Source organism: Hesperophylax consimilis, chromosome 14 (assembly GCF_061612785.1).
Source record: "Hesperophylax consimilis isolate HC1 chromosome 14, BYU_Hcon_1.0, whole genome shotgun sequence".
NCBI classification, from domain to species: domain Eukaryota; kingdom Metazoa; phylum Arthropoda; class Insecta; order Trichoptera; family Limnephilidae; genus Hesperophylax; species Hesperophylax consimilis.
Genome location: NC_142849.1, coordinates 3,277,826 through 3,290,330, shown reverse-complemented (window position 1 = coordinate 3,290,330; position 12,505 = coordinate 3,277,826). Strand labels below are relative to the sequence as shown.

General features: G+C 33.6%; 1 protein-coding gene across 1 annotated transcript; it reads left to right on the top strand.

Moving 5' to 3' along the window:
* The first annotated feature begins 2,618 nt into the window (after window positions 1–2,618).
* Window positions 2,619–12,505, top strand: LOC149417799 (putative peptidoglycan muropeptide transporter SLC46). The gene is made up of 9 exons (XM_089639186.1): window positions 2,619–2,693; window positions 4,469–4,673; window positions 8,544–8,834; window positions 8,953–9,105; window positions 9,195–9,384; window positions 10,207–10,308; window positions 10,399–10,536; window positions 10,657–10,740; window positions 11,359–12,505. Exons 1-9 carry the CDS (start codon window positions 2,641–2,643, stop codon window positions 11,586–11,588), a joined length of 1,446 nt encoding a protein of 481 aa, XP_089495312.1. The 5' UTR covers window positions 2,619–2,640; the 3' UTR covers window positions 11,589–12,505.

Here is a 12,505-nt window from a genome sequence, read left to right as displayed (position 1 = left end):
TTGATTCCAAAAAAATTGTTGCAGGTTTACAACACCATATATTTAATAAAAATTAATATGAACAATTTACATATGAAAAAAAATAAAAAACTAAAAAAAATCTCAAAACTAATAAGTGTACCGGAAAAATACGAGTTATTACATATAAGTATTGTATTATTGTATCTACTTACCTAAGAAAATCAAAATAATAACAGAAAAAAAAATTGTAACTCTAATCTCCAACCGATTTTCGAGAATCTTCACTTTGTTAAAGAAAAAGTGACATTTGACAAAAAATTTTGAAAAAAAAGGTAATGCCACTTGATAAAATATATTACCGTGAACTTGATAATTCTAAAACGGCATGCATTAAGTATACACCAAAGAGTTAAAGGTGGTTTGAACGGTATGTTGCAGTTTTGCAACAGTATGCATTTAAGGGTTAACTTATATAAATATGTAGGATGAATGATGTAATGTAATTTGATATGATCTGAGATTTTCATGGCCAAAAGTAGTTTAGTGATTTAGTTTTGGGGTATTACGCCGTGCTCCTTCTTTAGCTAACATTTCAGACAGCATTACAGTGTCCATCATCATCACCATTAATGCTCTCTGAAAAGTTGGCTAAAGAAGGAGGTACCACAACATGGCACAATACCCCAAAAATAAATCACTATAAGATGTGTAATTTGTTTTTAGGGAAAATCTACAGTCTTATTTCAACATTGGATATGTTAATTTTCGCTTCGTTTCTGCCGTTTAGTAACTACGTCTATTCCAAAACACTGTCCTGGTTTCCCGGCTGTTTCATGTTAATAACCGTGACAGGGGCCGCCATGCAGGTCATGTGCTACTGCGCAGTCATTCATCTTACCAAGAAAGAGACTCGGAGAATACATCGCTTGGCTCAGGAATGTCCGAAAGATGCATAAAACAAGTTTTCTAGGAACCGAACCACCAATTATGAAATATCTTTGAAATGTCATTTTTCTAAAGGTTGTATTCTTTTTATAGCGGCATTACTAAGCGCAAAATTTATAATATTTCTTAAAAATCATTATTGGTAATCTTGCACATTTTTATTTTGTAGGTCCTACTAATCTTCAATTAAAAACTTTTGTTGGTGTTTTTAATAACCCCGTACTAAAACTGCATTTTATTGAGAAAACAAATGTTTTTACCTAGTCAATGAAACAAAAAAGTAGTTATTGGTACAAAGAAAGTTTTAATAAAGCTTGCATTGGAAATCACATTGGTTATGTTTGTATTGGAATGTCAGAATAAAAATAATTTAAAACTGATTAAAGAAATTGAGGAAAAACTTGACAAAATGTTATGAAATTTATTCCTCATAGAAAATCAAAATTTGAAAACGTTTTTAACTGGCTTTGTTCTATATGTCATACTACTGTACCCAGCCACGCATTGCTGTGGCTCAGTATGTCTATGCAGATAGAGAAACAATTGTGAGTTTTGCATTTTAATTCCAACAGATGGCACTGTTTATAAAAAAACACATGGTTTTAACTATCACAGGTGACATCTGTATAATATAGGTATATAAAACACACGAGCATTGAAAAATGTTGATGTTGATTTTGAACAAATTAACATTAACATTTTCATTTATATGGATAAATACAGATAGATTGACACCCCTTATTATGATTTCTTTGAGAAAGAAATGTAAATGGCAATCAGAAGTTTTTTTGGTTTCATTACACTCTCTAATTCCATATTGTACATATTTATTTATCAAAAAAATTATAATTTGAGTGTTCATAAAATGCTCAGTTGTACAGTGTTCTATCTTCATTTTACCTTATTCTGAGATATGAAGTGTTAAATTTTGCAAATATGATTTATCTTCTCTTTGCCAATCTCTGATTTTTAGGTGGAATATTTTGTAAAGTATTTAAGTTTGACTATTTTAAAGGAAAATATTTAAATAGGACATATATACTTACCAATCTAGAATACATCTAAACATGTAGAAAGAATTACAATATGTAACCAGAAAGGACATTGTAATTAATTGCATAAGGTTCTAACAACATTTCCCTACGGCCATTCCGAAACAGGGCCACGTCCTATTTAAAGATTTTCCATCAAAATATAACACTAGATTGAACTTCAAATCAGAAACTGTTCAGTAGATTATGAGAATTTGTCTTTGGAAATTTTGACACCTAAGAACTCGGTAAGGCGAAGTTAGAACCCTATCCAACCAAAGTAACTTACTACAATTGACCTCGTAACAACCATCAGCTGTCAGATAAAAAAATGGCAGTTGCAAAAGGTTCAAAGTGATGTTAGAACCTTGTCAAATAAATGGAAGGTTTTAGAACTTCGCCATACAAGTATCTACGAAAATACAACTCAGATGGCTCTGAAAATTATTTTGGCTATGGAAATGAGCAAAAGAAATGGTTTTGCATTAAATTGTCGTTTTTGAAAAAAATATCAGTTAGAACCTTCTCCAAACAAGGTAACGTCATTTTGCCACAAGATGATGAGATGGTGTCCTTGGAACGTAATATCAAGATATTAAGTTGACTGAAGTAACCATTATAAATTATGCAAATAGTTATTCTAGATTATGAACTCTTCATTTTGTGCGAGCCAGTACAAAACGGTTAGTTAAAGTGGGAAGACATGGAAAATACAAACTTTGTGGAGCAAACGGCTGATTTAACGGATAAGAAAATGTAATCTGCTGCAACACTTTCACCTGAACATTTTCAATGACATAAACCCACTCTCTATGTTTAAAGCAATCAATTTTTTTCACACAAAGCATTAAAATCAATGGCTATGTCCAGACTAAGCTGTCCAACGCATCGAGTTACTCCCAACATATAAATAATTAATCAGTCAAAAGGGCAATATAAAGTACATTAAATCAATTGTGACTATAATAGTGTAATGTTTCTATTTTTGTACCTACTGATAATTTGTGGTGGAATTTCATTACAATTACATATAGAAATAATTTTACACTTTTTCCACTTTTATATTTTTATAGTGGAAAATAGTTTAAATTGTATTAATATGTAATTATAATAGTGTATTCGGGACTTCCCATAATATTCAATATTCCCAATATATATATATTTTTTTTTTAAAAGAAAGACAAACATTCCCGGGTTATGAATAACCTGACAATATTTGAAAATCTTCTACTACCACCACACTAAGAGGAAAATGTTGCTTGTTTTGTGATGGAGACTTAGCCAGCAGAGGAATTGAACACACTATGCCTGAGTGGGACCCAAACACGATGTCAACTCAGCCACAGACCGGTCATTTTATTAACTTACTTGCTAGTAGGGAGCGGCTTAGTATGTTATGCAGCTGAGAGCGCTCGCAGACTAGTCTTTAGTCGAGGTTTCAACAATGGCAGGCATAAAAATCCACTACGGTATATGGAAGTGGGCACATGAGTGACGCAATGAAGACTTTTTTGAATTTGAATGAACATTGGAATAGTTTTTTGACGTCACGTCTAAAATCTGTAATCTGCGGGCGCCGTCTGGACGTAGCCATTTATTGAAACACAAATCTCTCGAATTTTTCACTTCTTAAACGTTTGGTGAACATTTTAAAAAGTTTTTAGCATGTGGTTTTTATTACAAATTATGTTCTATGAATAAATAAATTAATAAACCAATCTAAACAATGCTCTTGTACGAACACTTCTGCTTGCAATGATATCTTTCTTTGGGAAGTTGAACAATAAGAAGATAAAAATAATAATAAAAATAATTTAATTAAAAATAATTTTTTATTTGAAAAGATTATTAAAATAATTGTTATAAACATTATTGTGACAAGCATTTCTAATGTCGCATGAATAATAATCAATAATTGGTATATTTATTGAGAATGTTGGTGAGCCTGTAATGGCCCACATATTTGTCTTTGGGTTGGGCTGTTTCTTAAAAAATTCATTCAGATGGCAGATGGCAAAAATTCATTTAGATGGCAGATATATAATATAAAGTGAAGCTATTTTTCAAGGGGCCGGAAAAAAAGTTGTTTCTTTGTAGAACTAAATTTGTGCATTGATTCAAACTAAGCCAATTTTAATTACAGTCAAAAACAAAACATCTTAAATCTGAAATTTTCTTTTCACAATCTTGAAGTGTGATATTTATTGTAAACTTGACTAAGGACGGGTTATTTCGGAGAATTTAAACAATTCATCAAATTTCAACGTTCATTTTCAAGTTCTGTGAAAGATTTTTTCAAGTTCTGTTTTTATTTCAGTTTTGTCAAGCAACTAGCCTACAATGATATAATAACAGAACTTGAATAGGACATTCACAGAACCCGAAAATGAACGTTGAAATTTTATGAATTGTTCAAATTCTCCGAAACAACCCGTCCTAAGACTTTAACTAAGAATGGCTTTACAGCTTTACAATAGCATTGTGAAAAACACATGTATACACTTATTTACAATAGAACCAATTCCTTTCAGAAGGAACGATGAACCGAACAAATGTAGAAAGTCTACCTTTTGGTCTGACATTACTTTGGAGCCCATGTGGTTTGGAATATTTGTGTCTCTGGGATTTGACATAGTAGTATCAAAGAACTTGTACATTCAACGAGCTTGTCTTGTGGACTTGGGTTATCCAGAAGATGTCTGCTACGTGGAGGGGTCTCTTAATGCAACAGTAGAGGTAAGTATTCATTTCCTTTTGGCCTAGTTTATATGGAGCCCCAATGGCCCAAAATACACATAGTATAATGGTGAAACAAACACGAGTGAGATGAGAGAGCTTTCACACCGCAGCTGTGAGACGTGATCCGTGAGTAGAGAATGTTTGCATCAGAACTGTGCGAGGTTTTCGGGGTAAAGCCGCACCTGACTCTAGCTTGATGTTTCTGCTGGGCAAGGCAACTTGCAACAAAATACTTAACTTTTTTTAAAAGTTTTTCTTTTATATGTTCAATAATACCATTTTCTTTTATACTTACACTAAATATTATAAAAGAAAAACATTTAAAAATTAAAATAGAAATTGTACAACTTAAATTTGATGACAGTAAAAAATATTGTCACACTTGACCAGCACTTATTTTTCCTCCTTCATAATTGTAATCTAGGTCTCTTGAAGACCCGCATTAATAAATCCCTTCCTACAACCCCTACCATAAACTGCCTAAAAAAAATATACTTATGCAGACAAACAAGATTTCTTTGCATTACATCAAGTATGTAAGACGTCTGTCAGTTATACAGGGTGTCTGGGGGTAAAGTGCTCTAACTTCGGGAGGTGATTCTACATGATGGTAGGAGTAAAAAAGATGAATGACGTTTCCCGAAATTCCAATTTTTTTTTCCCATACAAAAAGAGATATTTACTAAAAATCCTTAGTGTTGCGGTAGAAACTTACCTGATAAATTCGCTGTGAACTAAATGAGTTGGCAACGTTGTGTATCCATTGAAACCGTACGTAAACAATAAGCCACGTAAACATTATGCCGAGAGTTTGGCATTTAAAATTATGCTACAAAATTATATTTTAAACCAAATTCAAAAAGATTAATAAAATTAACAAAATGTAGTACACTTTGAATGATAAAATTATTTAACTTATAAATTATTCAAACCCCGCGATCGCGCACGGTCCGCTCCTATCACCGCGCTGACTATGTACTGATTAATAGCGCCTTGGCAACCGTTGACTGGACAACGACCTTAAACAGCAGTAATGTAGACTCACTCACAGCGCGTTTCTATTCTGAATTAAATAAGGTAATTGACGCACACGTACCATCCAGAACAGTTAACATAGACTCTAGATATCCTCCGTGGTACAGCTCTGCCTTAAAAAAAGTAATTAAAGAAAAACTTAAATTTCATAAAAAATACAAAATTTATAACCGTTACTCAGACTATCATACTTTCTCTCTTCTTCGAGAACGACAAAAGTGCATGCAGAAAGTATGCTATGACAATTTCATTAATATGGCCGAATCTAATATTAATACCGATCCCAAACATTTCTGGACATTTGTTAAATCTAAGCAAAAAAGCTCTGAACTACCTAACAATATGTATCTTAACTCTCAGCATGTATCGGGTGGGGAAGCTATAAGTAACTTATTCAATATACATTTCCAATCCTCCTTCGAATCCCACACCCCGTGCACCTCGTCTACCACTCGAGTATATAATCCAAACACCTCAGTACTCAATCTAAGTAATGTTAATATGGACGCTGAATTAGTTTGTAAATATCTTAAATCATTAGACCCTACCAAAGGCAGTGGGCCTGATGGTATACACCCAGTGTTTTTAAAGAATTGCGCTGGTGTTTATGTTATCCGCTAAGTCAAATATTTAAAACCTCACTGTCTTCTAGCATTTTTCCGCAGCAATGGAAAAGCTCATATGTTGTACCTATATTAAAAAAAGGAGACAAGCACAATATTGAAAATTACAGACCGATCTCTAAACTAAATGTAATCGGTAAGCTTTTTGAAAAAATTGTTTATGATAATATTTTTCCTTGTATACGGCCACACATTATTCCGAATCAACACGGCTTCATGACCAAAAAATCAACAGAAACTAACCTTTGTGAGTTTGTTGACACAGTCCTTGTTGCTATGGATAACGGATATCAAATAGATGTAGTCAACACAGACTATTCCAAAGCCTTTGATAAAATCCCACACAGCATTTTAATTGAGAAAGTCGAAGCAATGGGTATACACGGTGACCTCCTTCGTTGGTTAGCCTCTTACCTTTACAATCGTACACAAGCTGTAACTGTTCAAGGGTTTTGCTCTAGTTTCGTGCCCGTAACCTCAGGAGTACCCCAGGGATCTCACCTTGGCCCCCTTTTATTTAATATCTTTATGAATGACGTTAGCATAATTATCCGTAATTCTCAGCTATACTTATATGCTGATGACAAAAAGATAGTCAAAATCATAAAGTCTGAGATGGATTGCATAGAACTCCAGCATGACCTTGACTCTCTGGTGAATGAATATTGTTTAAAAAATCACCTTCTTTTGAATGCAGACAGATGCAGCGTCATATCTTACTCTCGAAAGAAACACACAATATTATATCCCTACAATATTAAAAACAAACCCTTAAACAGGGTAAATGTGATTAGAGATCTTGGAGTCCTAATGGACAGTAAGCTTCTTTTTCAATCTCATATCGAGCATATTACGTCGAAGGCTTTGAAAATGCTGGGATTTATACTTAGAGTATGTTCAGTTTTCAAAAATCCACAAACATTTAAGATTCTCTACATATCTTACGTCCGAAGCCACCTAGAGTATGCATCAACAGTGTGGAACCCTCATAATTCTACATATAAATCAAGCATAGAAAGAGTTCAGAAAAAGTTTTTGAAATATGTCTCTTATCGCATGCGAAATGATGAAAACAATGTGTCCATGAACTTTAAAACTCTTGATCAACGCCGAGATATCAGAGACCTAGTAATGCTATATAAGATAATCCACTATTTTATTGATAGCCCATACCTTTTACAAAATATTTATTTCAGATGTCCATTAAGAGTAACTCGATCTCCGGACACATTTTATATTCCTAAGAGCAACACTAATTATGTTGAAAATGTATTTATAAGAAGAAGCTGTAGCACCTTTAATAGATTATGCACAAATATCGATGTGTTTAACACGAGCCTCGCAGGATTCATAGCATTCCTAAGAGAGTAGCGTTCGATCGTTGCGGGAAACTTAGTAGTGTTAGTGTGTGTATTGTTTTTGTATGGGTTGAATCTGTAGTCTTTCTATTTTTTTGGAGATTTTCCTTTTCTACTAGTTAGTATTTATATTGTATTTTATTATTTATATTCATATGTTTTTCTACCAATGAATCTTCTGTGGAAACTTTACTGGTTTATGCAACTTGGTAAAAATGATTTGTATTAAAATATATTTGTATAACTGTTTGTTTCCCAAATAAAATAAAATAAAATAAAAAATAAAATAAAAAAAACTATTATTCACTTCACTAATGTCATTGACTAATTTTAAAACATTCAAAATGTCCACTTTCCATGTGTATTTACATCACGTAGCCCTTAAATCTAATGAATGTCTTACCATTCTGGGCTAAGCCAGGCATTGTAACAGTAATTAATCATAAATAAACACAATGTTAAAAGTAAGTCTTTGGGGAAAACACGCACTGAATAAAGATATTCTTTTAAATCTATACTACATTAACAAGTTTTATTAAAACAATCATGTTTTTAAAGTTAAATCTGCAGGATACAATTATCAGATTCTTTGCGAATAAAATAATAGTTATTGACACAAAGCATGGCAGTAAATAGACTGACGGAACGGCAGCGTTTGGAAGTGGGACGGTAGATGTATAACATATTTGTAATTTCAAAAAAAGAAATTATTTTTGTTTTACTTGTATTATCACATATAAGCATCTCCAGAAGTTAGTGGACTTTATCCCCGAACACCCTTTATAAGAAAGATGGCTTAGTGAATGTTGATAAATAACAATGTTCTATAAAAATAAAGTGTAATCTTTCAGATTGGAGCCCAACAAATTGTTTCAGCTGCATCTGTGACCAGTAGTATAGTCGCCGGTTCGCTAACCATCATATTAGTCACGTTCCTTGGTCCATGGAGCGACGCCAGTGGAAGGAGAAAACCTCTGATGTTGCTGTCCATTGGCTCCAGTCTGATGGCATCTGTGACTACATTGATCGTGCTGGCTTTGCCCCAACTGCCAGTCTTGTGGGTCATCTATATGAAAACCATTCCAATGGCTTTAGGAAGCATTCCGTTGCTTGGATTGTCGGCTTATAGTTATTTAGGTGATGTAAGTAACATCTTTACTAAGACAACAAAGCATCATTTCGCATAACTTTTCATTTGATGGATTAACCAATCAATTGAGTTTCACGTACAACATTAATGATTAATTTAACTTATTTCAGGTTTGTTACAAAACATTGCGAAATGCAACTGTGGTAATGGGGCGAAATGGTACAGCGATGCACATCGCAATTGTTTTAGGATCATATTTTGGCCCAATTATTTATAATGCACTGGGATTTGAGGGAATCGCAACAATATCATTTCTTTTGCAGGTAGCGTATATGTTTAAAAAGTATGTCTTTTAGATAATGTGTGCATTAAAGCAATGTGTTGGAGTTCAATAATGTTAATTCATTTACAGTTAACTTCGTTCCTGTATGTCTACTTGAAAGTGGAGGATTTAAATGTAAGCGAGAAGATTCCAAGAATTTTTGATATAACACTGCCACTGAAGGGTTTTCAGTGCTTGTTCAAGAAAAGGGAAGGCTATAAAAGACAAATTCTTATGACTATGTTGTTCATTCCGACTACTAATACATTAATCGCTGCCAGTAAGTCGACAACAATATTACTAAAATATATACCTATAAGGATTTAGAACTTTTGAGGAGAGGAATAGACCACCACCATATTTTGTAGAAGATGAACTGACAGTAAAGTTAAAGAGACCTGTTTTCGGACTTTTGCACTGTGCTAGTATATACAGTAGTATAGTTAGTACATATAGGTTAGTAGCAGAGATTAGTACTAAACCCTGCTAAAACCAGTTCAAAAGTCTGAAAAAAGGTTCTCTTTAACTGTAAGATCATTTGCTACAGCACGGCCTGTATTAAAAAAGCTGGCGATGAATAGACCCATGTTTTAGGAGGTAGGAAACCCAGAGGCTGGAAAATCATTCCACCGACGAGTTGTTAAACTCAAGAAAGTGGCGTAGAAACGACCCGTTCTCATGTGACTAATAAATGTCGACCATGGCTATTATTATTATTATCATTCACAATAAGTTTTTAACAGTAATTGATTTGTTTTAAATATTTTATAGTTAATCCTTTCTTTTCTCCAAATATGAATCCAGCCGAGCTATGATTATTTTAATATTGAATAAGATGTGCCTAGGTTTTGGTTCTAAAATTATATAATTTTTCAGATGCCTATTTAAAGTGAAAACACCAATGACCAATTAAATACTTTTTATTCTCTATTAAATGGAAAATACAATGATCTTTCACTTGCTAGTTCCTCTTTTGGCCACTTTCACAGATAATACAATTTTGGGGATATCTGGTCGAAGAATTCCTGGTCGAAGAATTCTGGAATTATGCTGCGGAGAAATTTTGCAAATACAGAGAAATAATTATTGTTAAATATTTCAGATGAAATTGCCATCAGATATCTTTACTTGAGGAACACATTTTCTTGGATTGCTTCCGAATATGGAACGCTTTTATCTATAAGACAAATAGTTCATGCAATCGGTAATCATTTATTAATTAAATTAAAGGAAAGAGGATCAACCTTATTAAAATCTTGTTAAATATTATTATATGTAACTATTATGTTTAAAGGAATTATGGTGATCGTCAAAATTCTGAAGGAGAAACTGAAGTTCCGCGATGAAGTGATTGGAGTTATTGGAGCAATTTCTGAACTCACCGACGCCATTATCTTCATGTTTATCACTGAATCTTGGATGCTATTTGCAAGTATGTAATCAGGCAATTATTAGTAAACAAATGTCATCAGGACAGAAGGAACAATGCTGTTCACATTCCATTTACCAATCACTCACCGAGGTTAATAATAACCAAGCAATTATTTTGCAGTTACTCTTTTTGGAATATTGAGCAGTGGACCGATGACAGTTGAGAGACCCATAATAAATAAAAATATTCAACAGGATGAACAAGGTAATTACATTCATTATTTGGGTAAAAAATCACCCCTAAAACATACAGTTTTTTTTCACTATAATTCATCTATTTTAAAACATAATGCGGACATATACGATTTCAGATAAATGGGTATATGTCCAAGTGTGTATAAATGATTGCCACCAAAAGATAGATATGATTGATAGAATGCATTTCCATCCATAACGAGTTTATCTGCCGAGTTTGAGCTCGATCGGATGTTGGGAAGTGGGTTGCATTCTTTTATTCTCGAAAACAAAAATGAAATTAAAAAGTTGTATTTAAAAAAAACTTAAAAACCTGCTATTTGAACATTTGAATGAAAAAGTTCTGTTAGGTAAGATTAAATATTCTAATGGCTAATAACTATTGTATAATTTGCCTTTTGGGGTAATGAGCAACGTGCGAAATATTAGCTCATCAAGCTATCTAGGAAATGTTGTCTCAATGAGGAGGAAGTATAACACATATGTCTCAATACTCAAAAAAGCAAACTACACAATTATCTTTTGTCTGTTGTTTGAATTCATTTGAGCAATATTTATTTTAAAAAATTCCAATGATTTACCTAATATATGTAACGATTATGTGTAAAATTATATTTTATATTTCTAGGGAAAATCTACAGCGTTATAACAATAATGGATATGTTCATCTTCGTCCTGGTGATGCCATTTAGTAACTTCGTTTATTCCAGAACCCTGTCTTGGTTTCCCGCCTGTTTCATGTTTATCAGCATATCAGGGGCTGTCATACAACTCCTGTGCTACTGCGCAGTCATTCGAATAACCAAGAAAGAGACTCTGAGAGTAGAGCGCTTGGCTCAGGAATGTCCAAAAGATTAATACATATTCTCATATCGTCAGCTCACAACTAAATTCCACTAAGTGCTTAAAAGAGGTTACCGAGGAAAACACATTTTAGGAATTTAAATAGTCGTCCTTTAGCATTAGCTGTCGAATTTGGAAAGATGCCAAATTTACAACTATTATCATTGTATCTGCCAATAATCGGCTAATCAGGAGACATTTGAGAGAAGCCAATGTTCAAAGCTGGGTGACAGAAGGTTTGTGTAGAAGAAGAAGATTTCAAACGTTGCCGAGTAAAGTTCACCAAGTTTCCTCATGTTATGAGTATTGTAGCGCCCTTCGTGGCAGCAGGACGCGTCCTAACGCTTCCTCCAACCGCTTTGTGTTTTTTTTAGTATTTTCAAGGGAAATGAGGCAACATCCCTTTGAAATTATTTTTAAAATCAATCCATCAACATTTGAACTTAAATAAAAATAAACTTAATAATTATTAGAACTTTATAATATGTGATTTGAGTGCAGTGTTTTAAAGTGAATATTCTGAAATTTGCTCAAAAATATCGGACTTTCGAAACGAACGGCGACCGGTAAATGCACTCCAGATGTTTTCAACAAAATTCTCGGAAACTGGGCAAGCTTGGACACTGGCAAGTTTTTTACTAAGCCCAGGGCAATTTATTACCCAACCGTCGCTTTTTATTGCGGACAGAATGCACCACTTCAACAATTACCAGGAACAGGATTACATGGAGATAAATGATGGACTTGACAAACGTCACAGCGGTGCTGCCAGGGTCTCTTATCTATGTGAGGTGTCAGCGCTTTATTAGCAGCAGATACATACCTGGACGCTGTTGTTGGACGCGGTGGACTCTCTTACTGCAGCAGCTGGTCCAGTTCCTTCACCACTTAGGATTCTTGCTGCAGAGTCTCCATCTTCTATCTTCGTAGAA